Source organism: Acomys minous (assembly GCF_964271855.1).
Source record: "Acomys minous genome assembly, chromosome: 12".
NCBI lineage: Eukaryota > Metazoa > Chordata > Mammalia > Rodentia > Muridae > Acomys > Acomys minous.
In genome coordinates this window covers 62944267-62962284 of record NC_140493.1, presented here as the reverse complement: position 1 = coordinate 62962284, position 18018 = coordinate 62944267, and the positions used below count along the sequence as shown (strand labels likewise).

Sequence of the window (18018 nt, the reverse complement as noted above, 5' to 3'; positions counted from 1 at the left end):
AACACAGACTATCTGCGTGGAACTGGTCCTAGTCTTCTGCATCTCACAAGCAGTTGTATTAAGTAGATACTACTTTCTCTCATCTCACACTTTTCAGATTAAGAAATTGAAGCAAAGCTGGGCACTGTGGCGCATGATTGTAATCCCTGCACTTGGGAGGCAGAGGCAGGTGGATCTCTGAGTTCAAGGCCAGCCTGGTGTACAAAGCGAGTCTAGTACAGCCAAGGCTACACAGAGAAAACTCTCTCAAAAAACCTTTTGAAAGAGAGAAAGAAAGAGGAAGGAAGAAGAGGGTGGGATTCAGACCTTACTAGTCTTGCTCCATTCATTCTCTTTGACTCCTGCTTGGTGTAGTCAGTGATAATAGCAACTATGAAGGCAAGCTTACAGCACTAAAGCAGAGTCCTTAATGATTGAGGGAGAAGGCCTTAGAGAGACCATGTCTGAAGATTAAGAAGACCGGAGTCAAGACTCCTATTTTGGGGGAGGTGGCGCCTTTAATCCCAGCATTTGGGAGGTAAAGGCAGACAGATCCCCTAGTTCAAGGCCAGCCTGGTCTACCAAGTGAGTTCCAGGACAGCTAGAACTACTCAGAGAAACTCTGTCTTGAAAAACAGACAACAAAATCCATATTGTTTTATTTGGTTCTGTGTAGTGTTTGGTTTTTTAGACATGGTCTCATTTTGAGTTGGCATCAAAATCTCAGTCCTTAAATTCTGGGATTACAGGTGTGTACCGCCATGCCCAACTAAGGGTACTTGCTTGCAAGTCCAGGATAGCCAGGGCCAGGGTTACACTGAGAAACCCTGTCTGGGTTTTTAAAAAGAGCATTGATAGTGAACTGTGTAAAACAGAACAAATAATCCATTCTATCTACTTTGATGAGTAGTTTTGAGAAAGCCCTATAAATTATAGTATATCAGGATGTATGAGTATGCAAAAGCATGCATTTTAAAACCAGAATAGTCTATGCTGCTTTAGGAACAATAATTACTTCTATACAGTGCAGAACTAGGGGGTGATTACAGGAAAGCACCAGTGAAAGATCTGAGCTGCTGAGAGTTAAGACAAGAACACTGAACCAGCAGCTACAAGACTTTCCTGCTGGACATTTTACCTTACCTGCACAGGAGGGTTATTAAATATGAAAACCATCTTTGGCTGCTAAAGAGTATAAGATTTTAGATGCTTAAAGCCAGGTGTGTTCTGGCAAGATGGTTTAGTGGGTAAGGGCACTTGCCTCCAAGCCTTACAACCTGAGTTTGAGCCGTAAAACCAATACAATAACAAAGAACCAGTTCTCTTAAGTTGTCCTCTCATTTCCACATACATACACATGTACTCACAAAAAATGAATGACTAAATAAATATTCTTTCTGGGTGGGGGAGGTCCTGGTGGGTCTAACCAGGTGCTCAGGGGTTAAGAGTGCATGCTAGGAGACCTGAGTTCAGTCCCAGCACCTGTCACAACCATATGTAACTCCGGTTCCAGCTATCCAATACTCTCTTCTGTCTCCATGGGCATAGCACACATCTTATACAAGCACAAGCAAACAGGCATGCACATAAAATAAAAACAGAAAAATCTCAAGTGGTGGTAGTGCATACCCTTTGTCCCAGCACTCAGGAGACAGGCAGTTGATCTCTGAGTTCAAGGCCAGCCTGGACTATAGAGCGAGTTCCAAGACAGACAGTACTACACACACAAAAAGCAAACTATATATAGCTAGATGTGGGGTTGGACGAGTATAATCGCAGTAGTTGGGAGGTAGGAGAACTTGGAAGGATCAGAGGTCCAAGGTCTTGCTTGGCTATAGTGAGTATCAAGTTGAAGGCCAACCTCTTGTGAGAAAAATACTATGTATGAAGAATACCATCTTCAAGTTTGCTCTGTCATATTGACAGTCTTCTACATCACAGTATGTATCATCTTTAGTGTGCCTTTTTTGTACTCATTTACTATTTATACTCACTATTATTCCTCAATTTATAGAGTGCATTATATAGTACATTATGGTTGGTTTTAATGTCAACCCGCCACAAATTAGAATAAACCCATTATATCAGCCTAATTGTACGGCAACACTTTGTAGTAACTCAGTACACAGGGTAGGGTGTTTCAATAGTCCCAGTCTATTGCCAGAATCCTGGAATGTTCCTGGAGATCCACTGGTGTCTAGTCCGTGATAAAAGCTTGTAAACATGGGGTCTGCTGTGAGCAAATGGCACAGCAGCAGCAATGAGGCAAATTAATGTGGTGGCAAAACAGAAGGCCGACTGAGCAAAAGGCTGTTCAGTGGAATATTGATTCTGTGTTTAAGCACTAGAGAATGTCTTTCAAACATAGCTATATTTTACTAAATCATTAAGCATACTATTTACAGGAGTTCTGATAAAAATAGTTGATCCCCACGTTAAGATTAGCAATACTTGAACCTAAAACATTATTCCACAAGAAGATTAAATGAGATAAATTTTTTATTTGTATATATATATATATATATATATATATATATATATATATATATATATACACATATATGTTAGTTTTTAAAAACTCATGTAAAAATTTGGGGGTAAGGAAATTACCCTGTTTAATAAATAAATAAAACCACACTATGAAGCCAGGCAGTTGTGGAATATGCCTTTAATCCCAAAGGCAGAGGCAGACAGATCTTTGTGTGTTTGAGACCAGCCTGGTTTACAAGAGCAGGTTCTGGGACAGCCAGTGCTACGGCACAGAGGCAAGGGAGGGGAGAGCAGGGCCACACTATGACTCATTTTCAAGAAAATTATATTTAAGAAGCACATTAAGGCTGGGGATTTATTGGCAGAATGCTTGGGTAGCATGCACAAAGCCCTGTGTTCAGATACCATCATTACCAAAGAAGACAAAAACTACATAGTTTATTAGCACAGTAAACCTATGAATCTCAAGCTTTATTCATTGGGAAAAAAATCTCTGGGTAATAATTTTTGGATTTGAGTTATTAAACTGTTAAGTAGTTTTTATTTGATCTGAGTTAATATTTAATCTCTATTCAATAGAAAAAATATCATAGGATTTTATATAGTCGGCACAGATACATGCTTCTGTTAATGTTTTTACAGAAATTGAACCAAAGAGTATAGTAGTTTCTCAGACTTGAAAGCCACTTATGCCTTTTAAAAAGTAATTCACTAAGTATTAAACTAGATTTTTATTCCTCCCTTATCATGTTCATTAAGGAAATGGGTCATATGTTGTTATGTTGCATATTTAGTTGTCTAGAAGCTCTTTTGACTTGATAGGGGGTTTGTTTGTTTGTTTGTTTTGTGTGGTTTTGGTTGGTTGGGTTGGGTTTTGTTTGTTTTTCTGGCGATTGGTCTGAGAGACAAGACTAATGGACAGGTTTCCAGAGTTTTTCATCAATGAGATTTAAATCTCACAGTGAAGCTCTGATACTTAAAAATCCCTAACGGACTGGAGAGATGGCTCAGTGGTTAAAAGCAACCACCTGTTTTTCCTGATTTCAATTCCCAGCGACCACATGGTGGCTCACAACCATCTATAATGTGATCTGGTGCCCTCTTCTGGCCTTCAAGTGTACATGCAGGAGAGCACTTTATACATAATAAATAAATATATATTTTTAAAGTCCCCTAACCATATTGGTAAGAAGTATTATTGGTATAAGGCAAAGCATCTGCTGGATCCATTTGTGCTTTTTTAAATGATTCTGGGAGGCTGACGCAGGAGGACCTCTTGAGTTCGAGGCCAGCCTGGTCTACAAAGTGAGTCCAGGACAGCCAGGGCTAACACAGAGAAACCCTGCCTCAAAAACAAACAAAATGATTCTGTGTTTCTGTATTTAAGATGTATCAAATAAGCTGGACTTGGGGGTGCAGGCCTTTAATCCTAGTACTTGGGAGGCAGAGGCAGGAGGATCACTGAGTTCAAGGCCAGCCTGGTCTACAAAGCGAGTCCAGGACAGCCAAGGCTACACAAAGAAACCCTGTATGGGAAAAAAAAAAAAAAAGAAGAAGAAGAAGAAAAAGAAGGAAAGAAAATAAAACAAAAAAGATGTATCAGATATATCAGAGCTGTATTATAGAACAGTTGCCTGTCCTGGGCAAGATCTTGTGTTGAATCTCTAACATTTAAAAAACAAAACAAAACAAAAACAAATGTATCTCAGAGATTTCTTAGGAATCTGTCGTTTTAATTATATATACCTAGAACTGGTTTTTAGTGTCATCATTGATAGTGCAAACAATAGCTGTTTGTTGAGTGCTTGCTATATTGCTTTACGTATATCATCCTTACATTATCCTCTCAGCACTGTATGAAGTTGACATAGAGCCCCTTCAGATTAAGAAATCTAGCCAGAGGGCTAGAGTGATGATGGCTCAGTGCTTAAGAGCATTGGCTGCTCTTTCAGAGGACCTGGGTTCAATTCCCAGCACCCACATGGCAACTCCTAACTGTTCATAAGTCTACTTTCAGGGGTCTGGCATCTTCACACAGACGTACATGAAGGCAAAACACCAATGTACCTAAAAATAAATAAATAATATATAAATAATAAATAAAAATTAAGTAAATCTTAAGAAAGGAAGGAAAAGAAATTATCAGGCATGGTGGTGAGTGCCTTTAATCCCTGTCAAGGCAGCCTGGTATGCATAGCGATTTCCAGGACAGGCAAGGCTACATAGAGACCCTGTCGCAAAATAAGCCAGGGTGCATATCTCATAATGGAGGGAGAGGTAGGCAGATCTCTGAGTTCTAGGACAACCAGGGCTACCCAGAGAAACCCTGTCTTGAAAAGAAAAGCAAAGATGAAAGAAGGGGGCGTAAAATGAGCACTGTTGTGCACATTAAGTGATAAAGGGTTATTAATGAACATTTGTATGACAAGAAGACCCATGTTCTTAACCTCTGTAGTAATACTCTGAAGTACTGACTGAATATCCGTCTGCATGACAATACATTTTGAGATGGAAGAAAAGACTGTCTTTTTGTAACATACTTTGCATTTGTAATCACTTGTTATACATTCTCCTGACTATACGTTCTGCTTATTTTTGGACTCCTCTATCATCTTGAGGTTTAGCCCATGCCCACCCTTCTATTTTCACAGTCTGTGGTAGAATGTATAATTATTGTCTTATTATACATATCTCCACTGAATGGTTAGACTACTAGCTGCGTGTGAGAGTAGCGCTGTACACATGTCCTCTATCTCCTGGACCTACGTAACTGTGCTTCTACTGCACACTTAGAACTTAATAAGGACTTTCCTTGTGAGTAGATAAACTTCTTGTAACCCTGAGAAGGAATACATACTGTTAATGTATATCTTCCTCACATAAATTTGGAAACATACCATAAAGATTTTGCCTGGTTTGTTTGGTTTTCTGTAAGCATTCTCTCAAATCATTCTTTAGTCTTCTCAAATGTGTATTAAAGCTTTTGTGAAGATCCTTAAGTATCTCCTCTAAACAGAAAGTTGACCTGGGGAAATTATAGCAGCAAAAAATAAAAATAAAAAAAAAAATAAGACAGGCAGGTGTGCTTTCTTGATACTAAAATGTGTGTCCAAGTCATGTTTACTATTACCCTAGGAACAGATTAGTGGAACAGATTAGAAATTCTAGAAGCAATGAAGTGCATATGAGAATAAAGATAACTTTATTATCTGGTATTAGTAACATTAAGAAATGATGGGAAAGTGTTGGGCTTCTTTCAGTTAAACATTGCTAGGAAGACTTACCATTTGGAAGTAAACTATAGCCCCTGTCGTCTTAAACAAACTCGACTAATAGATGCTGTAAGAATGTATGTGGGAGTGGTTGTTTGCAGGGGGAGAGGAAAGAGTTAACTCTGGGAACCACTTAGCCAAAGAAAAGCAAAGGCTTGTGCTCCCCTCTAGCACTGCACAGTGATAGTCTCCTAAGTAAAATGGCGGCGCCTCCAACGTGGAAGGCAGGGACTCAGAACACTAAAGTAAAATTATTTTTGAGACTAGGGTGATCAAAGCCCTGCAAGTGACTCAAATACTTTCATCTAAGATGTTAAGAGGCTACAAGTTAACTCTTATAAGAGGAAAGAAAGAGGTACATAGTCTATCATGATTTGGTGAACCTGAAGAACCTAATCTTGAAAAGCTTATAAGGATGGGAAAAAGTATATTAAGAGGGGACTGAAAGATATATAATTTTGGTACTATTATTTAAGCTTAATTCTGTACCCTAAAAAATAAATCGGTTACAAGAAAAAATGGCTAGGTTGAAAAGGGACAGAGGAAAAAGTGCAGACTTAGAAGACTGACAAAGGAGAGTGACATTCACAGGTAGGAAGCGTATCTTGTGGTATATCTAAAAATCCTACTTAATCTTGTGCCTAGCAACATTTGGTTAAAGGCTACCACATTTCCACTTTTTCCTAGCTCTTAAAATATGCTCAGGGGAAAGAAGAATAGTTTAAAATTACAGCTTAACTCCATATAAAGAATTTTTAGTGTTTGGATTTTAGCTTCCGGGAGAATGACAGATACCTAATTCGCATTGTTAACTTTTTAGATGGTTTGTCTTCTGCCGATCCCAGCTCAGACTGGAATGCACCAGCAGAGGAATGGGGGAACTGGGTCGATGAAGACAGAGCTTCACTTCTGAAGTCCCAGGAACCAGTTTCTAATGATCTAAAGGTAAGTAAAGAGACCGAGGAGAATTCTAGGCCACAGAAGACTAGAGAACAACTGAGTCTCAGAAAGGAGGTGGTATTGAACAACGTAAGACACATGTCTAAAGATTGTTACTGTGTTACGTCCCTGTAAGTTAGCACATACAAATTTCGGAATTAGGGTTGGAAGTGTAGATCTGTGGTAGAGCATGTGCTTAGCATGTACAAGGCCCTGAGTTCAATCCTCAACACCAAAAATGATTAAAAGAACACTGGACAACAAGCAGTATTTCAGAAAGATGGGTGGTTAAGAGATTAGTATTGGGGGGCTGGAGAGATGGCTCGAGAGTTAAGAACACACCAGGCGTGGTGTCGCAAACCTTTAATCCTAGCACTCAGGAGGCAAGAGGCAGGTGGATCTTTATGAGTTCGAGGCCAGGCTGGTCTACAAAGTGAGTCCAGGACAGCCAAGGCTACACAGAGAAACCCTGTCTCGGGGGGAAAAAAAAGAAGAAGAAGAGGAAATGCACTAAAGAGTAAGCAAAAGCTGAATGATAATACATATTTCTATAAGATTTTGTGTCTTCGTATAAATTTCTAGAAAAATCAAATGGATACAGAAATTCAAGGTAATGGTCCTCTCTTGGGAGAATGGGATCTAAAGTTTGAGAGTTGTTGGTGATGATGATTTGCAGCAGTTTTGAGACAGCCTCATTCAGCCCTAGCTGGCCTTAACGTCCTGATCCTCCTGTTTTCATACAGTGAGGTTTGGTTTTTTTGTTGTTGTTTCAATTTTTATGGATTCTTTGTGAGGTTCACATCATACAACCCAGTCCCACTCATCTCCTATTCCCCTCATATCCGCCCTCCACCTTTGCAACCTTCTCCCACAAAAGAAAACAAAAACCAAATAAAACAAACATAGAAAACATTTTGCCCTGTTAGCAGTAGTGTGTCACAGTGTGTCCCTACAGTGTGCACCTCTGTCCACACATCTTTACTTGCAAATGTTCATTGCAATAAGGTCTGGTTCAAGGCCTGTGGCTTCTGCCACACTATCAATATTGAATCCTTACCAGGACTCCTTTCCATTATCCTGCGGTTGTCCTGTGGCATGATGATCTGCAGCTTTGTCTCAGCAGGACCAGCCCTTTCATGCTCTCCAACACTTCACAAATTAAGTAGATTTTGGGGTAGGGCAACTCAAAGCCTTTGATCTGGGCCTGGGTGTTAGCTCAGCCCATGGGCTCTTTCCTGATCAGCACCACCAGAGTGAGCTCTTCAGCACTGTCTGGCTAGCCTGCCCAATGCTGCCACTAGCAAGAGGCAAAGTCAGCTCTCTCCCTCTCAAATCCTCGGGGCCTGCTCACCGACACTCATACCATCAGCTCCCCTATGTTGCCCAGTCAAGGCACAGGGCCTACTGTCTCTACAGCCAAGAGGCTGGGCCAGCTCTCCAGCTCTTGCACCATTAGGGCCAGCTCCACTGTGTTTATTACTCAGGCAAGGTGCAGAGGGGCCTCTCCTGCTCTTGTGACTTCAAGCCACCTCTCCCAACCACCACAGGAGGCAAGGGGCCAGGCATCACCCCTGCACCAAATCCACCTCACAGCAGACAGTTGGTAGGACTCCCAGGGCCAGCTCTCTCAACTGCCTCAGGTGTCAAGGGGAGAGGGGGTGCCAGCGAGTTTTAAAAGAATGAAAATTTAATTAAATTTTTATTAGCTTATTGTTATTTGGACTTTGGAAGATAAAGACCAAACATAGTGACTGAAATTATTTCACGATTATTCTGAATAATATAAACTTGTTGGTTTTACTTCAGTATTTTGTTTTTTAATACCAGGTTTCAGATGATGATAAAGAAAAAGGAGAGGGAGCTCTTCCAACTGGAAAATCTAAAAAGAAAAAAAAGAAAAAGAAGAAGCAAGGTGAAGAAAACTCTGTCACACAGGTAAAGTATCTGAACATTGACCGTTCATGATGATGCACCCACTGTGGGTTGTATGGAACTATAATGTATAGGCACTAAGAATATGTAGAGAGAAATGACGGCATGTAAACCATCAAATGTGTACGTGTGCTGCCTATAGGTGTGTGTGTACCACTTATGTCCTAGTACCCACAGAGGTCAGAAGAAATGATCAAATCCTCTGCAGCTGAAGTCAGAGGATTGTGAACTACCACGTGGATGGTAGTAATTGAACCCAGTTATGCTACAAAAGCAACAAATGATCCTGGCCACTGTACCATTTCTCCTGCCCCCTGTAATGAGTTTTTAAAATATGAAAGTTGGGCTTTTGAGAATTTAGACATGTTAGGGAATTGCTGCATCATATTATTACAATTAAAATTGCATTGCCCTAAAAATAAATCAAGGGTTTATACCTTTAAGTCAAATTCTACACAGTACTGGTTATTATGAAATGATAAGGTAGGGAAAGCAGTAAAAGATCACTGTGAAAGCCAGAGGGTCTGCAGATCTGCCTTCAGCTTCACCAGCACCCAGGTGCTGGAACAGGCTGGGTCCACTTCCTGTTCCCTCTCCTTCTACCTTCTAATCCTTCTCTGAAGTGGTAACATCCCCGAGGAACATCTTAACCTATTTCCTGCCTCCAAAACCAGCCAATACCATTTTATGGCTCTGTCCACACTTCCAACTAACCATGACCTTCCATATACTTCAGAAGTAGTCCACCAACACAGAAGCTGCCGTCGGCCACGTTTCACTTTGTATGTGTGGGCCTCTCTAAGCTACTATGGGGTCAAGGGTGGTATAGCTCAAAAAGGCAGTATTTGTTCCCCAGGCTACTTGATTGTGACATGCAAGGTTGACCGTGTAAAACCAACATTATCTTCAAATATAGTAAAAAACAGAAGCCTCAGGACTGTGTGGTCCTGAAGAAACCTGATCCATGTACTCTTTTGGTTCTTCAGTCCTGCCCGTACCCCTTACGCCTCCCTGAGCTCTGACTTCCTAGAGGAAGTCCTCTTTTAAAGAAGGCATCAGATCACATTATAGATGGTTGTGAGCCACCATGTGGTTGCTGCTGAGAATTGAACTCAGGACCTCTGGAAGAACAGTGGTGCTCTTAACCACTGAGCCATCTCTCCAGCCCCGAGGAGTGTTTCATTATAAATGAAATGGCCAAGTTCACCAAGAAGATAGGTAGTGTCTTGGGAAGTAGCTCATTTGGTGAAGTACCTGCTGCTACACAAGCACAAAGACCTGAGTTTGGATCATCAGAACCACAGGAAAAACTAGACATGATGGTGGTGTGTGCTTGTAATCCCAGTCTCAGCAGGGAAGGACAAAGTCAGAGGCGGGCAGATCCCTGAAACTCAGTGTCCAGCCCGTCTCACCAGATTGCTGAGCTTCGGGTTCAGTGAGCAACCCTGTCTCAAAAAAGAGAAAACAAGCCCAAAAAGTGGCTGGCTGTAGTGGTCCACACCTTTAATCCTAGTTCTTGGGAGGAAAGGCCAGGAGACCCTGTCTGGAGTAGAAGGGGGAAAAACTATCAACATGAGAAATTTGAGTTGCTATTAAAACTTAACTACCATGTGTCACATTTCATAGGACAGTAATATTGGAAGGAAACTTTTTAGTGGCATTTGCTTGTGTATGTGCCACAGCATGTGTGTGGGGGTCAGGGAAGTCAGTTCTCTCCATTATGTGGGTGCTGGAGATCAGATTCAAGGCCGGATAGCAGATGTCTTTACCCACTGATCCCTCTCACTGCCCAGGAAAGAAAGGAGGGGCGGGGGTGGTGGCGGCGGTGGTTTGGTTTTTTGAGATAAGATTTCTCTGTGTAGCCTCAGCTGTCCTGGACTTGCTTTGTAGACCAGGCCAGCCTCAAACTCACAGCAATCCGCCTGCCTCTGCTGGAATTAAAGGCATGTGCCACCACCGCCTGGCCAGGAAGGAAAGTTTTGCAGTGCAGTTGTTAGAACTATTGCTAGAGTATGCCTTGATGCACACTAAAGTCTTGTGTTCTTCTTATAAATAAGCATTGTTTTGTTAAACTTTAAAAATATAAAAACTTAGACAGGACCATAGAAATTACCTGTGCGAACTCTTACAGTTAAGGGAATAAAAAACACAAGGAAGCCAAGAGATTTGTCCCTGGAATTACATGGCTAAGTCATGTCATGACCAGATTGGATTCTCTGTACACCCTTCATAATATGTACGTGTGATCACATTACTCCTTGAAGAAGTCGCTGAATGAAATGCTGTGTTTAAAGTTTTGTCTCCAGTACGGGCTTCTTTATTGTATGCCTCTCATAAATGGAATGCCAAATTTATTCTCTTTGAGTCGGTCTATTTGATTACAATGGTTCCCATTCTGGGATGTGTTTTAGTTTATGTAACTTAGGCAGACAGGATCTGTAGCCCAAGCTGGCCTTGACCTTGTAGCAGTCTGCTACCTTGACCTCCCAGGTGTTGAGATTACAAGCGTATGCTCACCATTTTTAAGGGAAATGATTTTCTTAGGATGTCTTAAGGACAAAAGCAGAGTGGATTTTAATCAGTAAAGAATGATTCTTGTAATCAGGTATTACAGTCATCAAGAGCTTTAATATAGTAAACAACTATGTTCTGCAGGACACAGAACTAGAAAAGGACGTTAGAGAAGAGCTTCCAGTGAATACCTCCAAAGCCCGTCCAAAACAGGAGAAAGCTTTTCCCCTGAAGACCATGAGCACTAGTGATCCAGTTGAAATACTTGTCAAAAATAGCCAGGTAATTTTAAAAGAATAATAAAGTTGTGTTGCCTTAATAATTGTACAATACTTAATATTTTATTGAAGTACTATGCTAAACACGAGATGCAATAATCACAAAGAGAAATGTAGGAAAAGCAAGGTGCAGTGGCACATGCTTTTAATCCAGCACTTAGGAGGCAGAGGCAGGTTGATCTCTTGAGTTTGAGACCAGCCTGCTCTACAAAGTATTGTATTTTTCAGACTATAAGACACACCGAGGCTGGAGAGATGGCTCAGCGGTTAAAAGCACTGTCTACTCTTCCAGAGGCCATAAGTTCAATTCCCAGCAACTACATGGTGGCTCACAACCATCCACAATGAGATCTGGTGCCCTCTTCTGGACTGGAGGTGTACCTGCAAACAGAACACCGTATACATAATAATAAAAATATTTTTAAAAGACACGCCCAGTTTTTAGAGCTGTAAAACAAGAAAAACAACAATCGTACCATAAGGCGCACCCCAATTTCCACACACACACTTTTGGAGGGGAAAGTGCGTCTTATGGTCCGAAAAATACAGGAAGCTCCAAGACAGCTGAGGCTACACAGAAAAGCCCTGTGCTGGGGGAAAAAGACCATGAGAGAAGCCAGGGATAGTGGCACACGCCTTTAATCTCAGCACTCAGGAGGCAGAGGTAGGTGGATCTCTGTAAGTTTAAAGCCATCCTAGTCTACATAATGAGTTCTAGGCCAGGCAAGGCTATGTTTCTAGACCCTGTCTCAAAAAAAAAAAAAAAGAAAGAAAGAAAGAAAGAAAAGCATTGGGCTTGCTTCTTACTACCTGCAATTTCAAGCACCCACTGCTGACCTCAAAACAGATTCCTCCAATGTTAAAAGAGGATTGCTACACTATGCTTTCACCTCCTAAACATCTAGTTATATTTAAAAAAAAAAAAAAATAGAAGACACAAGAGAAAGTGCTTTTACCAGTCATATTTACCCAAAGTACACACCTCAATATGACCAGATCAATTTCCCAAAATGTAACATTTGTTTAAAATTTTGTTTTGTTTTGGTTTTCTTGGTTTTTCAAAACAGGGTTTCTCTGTGTAGTCATGGCTGTCCTGGACTCACTTTGTAGACCAGGCTGGCCTTGAACTCACAGCAATCCACCTGCCTTTGCCTCCCAAGTGCTGGGATTAAAGGCGTGCGCGACCACGCCCAGCTTGTCTAAAAGTTTGATAACAGTTTTGAGGATTTGTTTTCATTTTGCTTTGTTGTGGTTGTTTGAGACAAGTTTCCATACAGCGCTGGCAGACCTCAGACTCATTGTATAGCTGGCATAAATTGCTGAGCCTCCTGCCTTCACATCCCAAGTGCTGGGATTTTAGGTGTGCACCTTCGTACCAACAGTGACAAGTATTTTAATCATGTTCCTGCTATGCAACTACTGACGAGTCGGAGAAGACTAGTTTACGAAAGATCTAAATCAGTGACGTGAAATAAAGATGACAAAATTGGGTAACCTGCATGTGGTGGTTTGAATAAGCCTCCTCATAGGCTCATATTGGAATGTTTTAGTCATGAGGAAATAAAGCTCTTTGATAGAAGGATTAAGAGGTGTGGCCTTGGAACTGAAGAGATGGCTCAGCAGTTGAGAGCATCAACCGCCCTTCCAGAAGACCTGGGTTCAATTCCCACTACCCACATGGCAGCTCACAACTGTTTGTAACTCCAAGATCTGACATCCCCCACACAGACAAATGCAGGCAAAACACCAGTGCACATAAAATAAAAATAAATAAATTTTTAAAAGGAAGTGTGGCCTTGTTAGAGGTAGTGTAGTCTTTGAGGTTTTAAATGCCCATGCCAGATCCAGTCTCTGTCTGTAGATCAGGATATAGCTTTCAGCTACTGCTCCAGCTTCATGCTTCCCACCGTGATGACTCTGAACTGCAACCAAGCCGCCAATGATTTCTGGGCTGGCGCATGCCTTTCTTAAGTCCCAGCACTCAGGCATGGTTCTTCACATAAATAGAATAGTTACTAATATACTCACCCTTGCTAGAGGTATACTCTAGGGGGCTAGAACATTGTCTTCGTGTTTAAGAGACCTATTGCTCTTGCAGACCAAGGTTTGGTTCCCATTACCCAGATGGTAGCTCACAACCATATGTATTATAACTCCATTTTAGAGTTAAGCACATGATATACATACATATTTGCAGGTAAAACACTTACACATATAAAAAAAATACACCTTAGAAATTTAAATACATTCAAAAATTATTTTGAGGTTATGTGCCACCTGCTGTTTGAGGAACTAGGTTACAACAGTAGATAAGACATATAGCATCTCTGTCTGAGGAAACTTTTTTTTGGGTTTTTCGAGACAGGGTCTCCCTGAGTTAACCTTGGCTGTCCTAGAGCCACTTTGTAGACCAGGCTGGCCTCGAACTCACAGCGATCCACGTGCCTCTGCCTCCTGAGTGCTGGGATTACAGGCGTGTGCCACCACACCCAGCTCTGAGGAAACTTTCACAGGTAGCAGACCAGCTCTAACAAACAGTACCGCTAAGAGAAGGAGCTCTAGCAGTACTGGTTTTGGTTTGGTTTGGTTTTGGTTTTTGTTGTTTTGGTGTTGTTTTATGATATATGCAATGTCCTGCCTGCATGTGTGCCTGCCCACCAGAAGAGGGCACCAGATCTCATTATAGATGGTTGTGAGCCACCATGCGATTACTGTGAATTGAACTCAGGACCGTTGGAAGAGCAGCCAGGCTCATATCCTCCAAGCCATCTCTCCAGCCCCTCTAGCAGTATTGTTCTAAAGTAGTGGTAGTCATACTTCCCCATTTAGATTTGATGCCTTTAAGGTAAAGGATACCTCAGTATACATAGAGGTGAGGATTACAGCAAAAAGTGGCTTGACATGCTAGTGTTTTGTTGTTGTTTGGCTGGTTTGTTTCGTTTTTTGAAAGTTTCCCTGTGTAACCCTGGCTGTCCTGAGACTCACTCTATATACCAGGCTGGCCTAAAACTCATAAAGATCCCCCTATTTCTGCCTCCTGAGCGCTCGGATTAAAGGTGTGTGCCACCACTGCCAGGCATGTTTATCTTTTTTATCTTGAACTATATTCATAGATACTGTAGGTAATGTTTAGTTCTGCCACTAGAGGGCAGAAATGAGTTACAGTGCCACCTATAAACCATTTTAATTTTGCTTGCTGCTAAATAGTCTCTGGATACTGCTGTAATACTTAATATATGAAATTTATGCAAAATTCTGAGAATTTCATTCCAAAATAGCCTATCAAGACTCTTCCACCTGCTATCTCTGCCGAGCCATCTGTTACCTTATCAAAAGGTGACTCTGACAAGAGCTCTTCCCAAGTGCCACCAATGTTACAAGACACAGACAAACCCAAGTCAAATGCTAAACAAAACAGTGTGCCTCCCTCACAGAGTAAGTACTTTGTCTTGTTGTGGTTTTTTTCTTTACCTGCTTTCTGAAAATGTGTTGTTCCTTGTAACTTCATAGGCGAGTTATAACGGTCAGACTGCTAAAATACTGTAAGCTGTAAGCAGTGAGGATGAGAAGCCAGCTTGGGCTGTACCTGCCTGATTGACTACTTGCACATGTCCCTGGGGGCTTCCTGTTACTTTTTCCCACCGTTTCATCAGCTGTCAATCCCAGGCAGCCAGCTTAAGCAATATAATGGTGTTCCATCTCAAATAGAGGCAGGAAAGAGTAGAAGAAAAAGAAGAAAGTTTCTGTAGGTTGCCACCAGTTGAGCATCAGCAGTTACAGGTTTTGTGGGTTTTTTTTTTTTGGCCCGGGGGGGGGGGGTGGCGGGGGGGGGGGCAGGAGTTGGTTGGTTGGTTGGTTTGGGTTTTCCTTTGTTTTCTGTTTCTCCTTTTTTTTTTTTTCCTTTTTTTTTTTTTTTTTTTTTTTTTCCGTGGTGGTGGTTTGTTTGGTGGTTTGTGGTGGTGGTGGTGGTGGTGTTTTTTGAGACAGGGTTTCTCTGTGTAGCCTTGGCTGTCCTGGACTCACTTTGTAGGCCAGGCTGGCGTCAAACTCAACAGTGATCCAACAGCTTCTGCCAACCACGTGCTGGGATTAAAGGTGTGTGCCACCACCAATACTGGCTTAGCAGTTAAAGTTAATACCTTGGGTTAGAGAAGAAGACAGGCAGATAATAGCTAGCTTGAAAGTATCCAAGACTGGAAAACTTAAACTATAAAATTTGAACATTTCAAAGAGTTTATTTCAATTAAAAAAAAACAAGCAAGCTTATTTCATTGTTGTTTGTTTGGGGGTGGGTTTTTTGTTTTGTTTATTTGTTTTTGTCTTTTTGAGACAGGGTCTCTTTGTAGCCCTGACTATCCTGAAATTCATTCTTATAAATCAAGCTGGCCTCAAATTCAAGAGACCTGCCTACCTTAGCTTCTCAAGTATTGGGATTAATATTGTTGATATGTACAACCATCCTTACATTTTCCTCTCCTCCTCCCTCCCCATTTTCTTTTCCTTTTAGCCAAGTCTGAAACTAACTGGGAATCTCCAAAACAAATAAAAAAGAAGAAAAAAGCCAGGCGGGAAACGTGAATTTTTTCCCCTGAATTGGACATGTGTTTACAAACACTGTCTTGAAGATTATGCTGTTTATGCAATAATTTGTGAACATGTACAGAGTTTTATATAAATTTAAACCAATTTTTAAAACAAAACTGAACACAACCACCATAAGATGGAATCAAAAGAAAGTTAATTTATAAAATTAAGAGGTCAACAGAATACATACTGCAGTACTGGAAGACACTTGGGAGAGTCTTTTCAATTAAACGAGAATGATCTTAATTTAACAATATTATCCTGGTTTTACAACAGTTCCCTGTTTACAACGGATTGTTCACTGTCTCACCTGCAGCTGAGGAATAATGGATTCTAATTAGAGAAAAGGCTGCCTAGAAACCAGCAGGCAGCTGCTTGGACCTTATGCACGAACTTAGACCATTTGAATCTATTTATGCTTAAATCAAAGTGCTTTGATCAAATGCATAATCTGCCATATCTTTACGTATTTGTTGTAGCAATTTGTATTAAAAGAATCACAAGTGCAAATAAAAAGTCATTTATCATTTAACTAAACTGTCTTGGTTTAGTTTACAGTTCTTTAAAAGTTCTTAATTCAAACATTGAAAAAATGCAATTGACAGACACTTGTATGGCTTACAAAGTTATTTTTGATAGTCTTACATTACTTGAATTATTCAAAGTAACAGTATATTTTAAATTAAGAAAGGTAAACTATATTATTTGTTTGATACATTTAAGACTGAGACTAACAAATAATGCTCTTGTTTATGATTTGAAAACTTTTCAGGCAAAATCCAACTTAATATTTTTCCTTTCCCTAGCAATTTTTCCAGTGTTAACTCTTTGTTGCTAGCAATTTTTTTACCTTAAAAATGAAGTGATTCATAACTTCAGAGCATATGATGGAGAGTGGGAAGGTAGTCAGACAGCTTTAATTGACATTGTCGAGACCTCCAGTTATCAGGAATACATCTTTTTACTGCCTTAACCTGTAGTGCGTAGAGTATGCATCAATTTCTTAAAGGGGATTCATGTTTTTATAAGAATTTTCATGTAACTATTAAATTGTGGTCAAAAAAGGAACATTTTCTGCTTGAAACTGTGTTGATATAAATGATGTGTGATCTGTCACCATTTTCAGGCACTGTGTGATCCCTAGGAAACTGGCAGGCCTCTCTGTAACTGTTAATAGTGCATGCTCGGCCATGTACACTGTAAATAGCCTTTACCAAACGTGTTTGACAAGGACCATAATTAACATCACTTAGTGAATTGTGATTTAAAAAAAAAAAGCCATGATTTATTGATGTGAGTGGCTTGTTTTCATGTGGCGCCAGGAATGAACCTGTTTAAAAGCTATAACCAATGGTACTGATCTGTCCATTAAATCCTGTCTTTATATTTGACTGTAGTTAATAGTATTGTCAACTAGGAAAGCTACAAGATGTAAAATGGCTTTAGTTCTGCTCAAGACTGGCCTTATTAATGGACAGCTTTCCTCACAGGCAGTTAACAACTTTTTTATTGGGTGTTAATATCTGTTTCAGGAACATGGCGGTATGTTTATATGTCATCAGAAGTTATGTTTGATTGAATGGGATTTCTAAATTAATTGACTTGTTTAAATAAATTCAGAAATGGATAGCATTGTTTTTATTTGCTTCACTTTTGGGGTGAATACCAATTAATGTGCCAGGAATCAAGCCTTCAGATGGCTGCTGTGAGCGGCATGTTCCCTCATGGGGCTGCCACGCTGTGTCTCAAGGAGAATTTGAAGGGGAGTCTGTAATTACAGAGTGTGCCAAAAGGTCAGTGCTCACAAGTTTAATTGAACTCTCTCAACTCTACCTCACCATTCCTTTCTCTTAGAATTCTTTGGGCTAGGTCAAACATGAAATTGTTTCTCAGTTCAATAGCTCCCAATTCAATCACTTATAGGAGGCAGGACCTTATACCAGGTATCAAGAATACCGTCTTTTTGAGGAAAAACGGATCATGGGAGTGGGCAGGCACAGTGCCTCGTTGGGTGGGTCAGTGTAGAGGTGGCC

General features: G+C 40.6%; 1 protein-coding gene across 6 annotated transcripts in view; it reads left to right on the top strand.

Annotated features, from left to right (window-relative positions):
* Positions 1–17612, top strand: part of MTDH (metadherin) — a 53661-nt gene extending 36049 nt beyond the window's left edge. For 4 of the 6 annotated variants that reach the window (XM_084751315.1, XM_084751312.1, XM_084751316.1 and 1 more), the window contains 5 exons: positions 6562–6686; positions 8508–8615; positions 11268–11405; positions 14680–14836; positions 15909–17612. In XM_084751315.1, coding sequence (XP_084607441.1) covers positions 6562–6686; positions 8508–8615; positions 11268–11405; positions 14680–14836; positions 15909–15979 — 599 coding nt within the window. In that variant the 3' untranslated portion in view covers positions 15980–17612. Of the gene's footprint in view, positions 1–6561; positions 6687–8507; positions 8616–11267; positions 11406–14679; positions 14837–15109; positions 15147–15403; positions 15497–15908 lie in introns of all 6 variants that reach the window. The other 2 variants (XR_014773349.1, XM_084751314.1) reach the window with 2 other exon arrangements.
* The last annotated feature ends 406 nt before the right edge of the window (positions 17613–18018 follow it).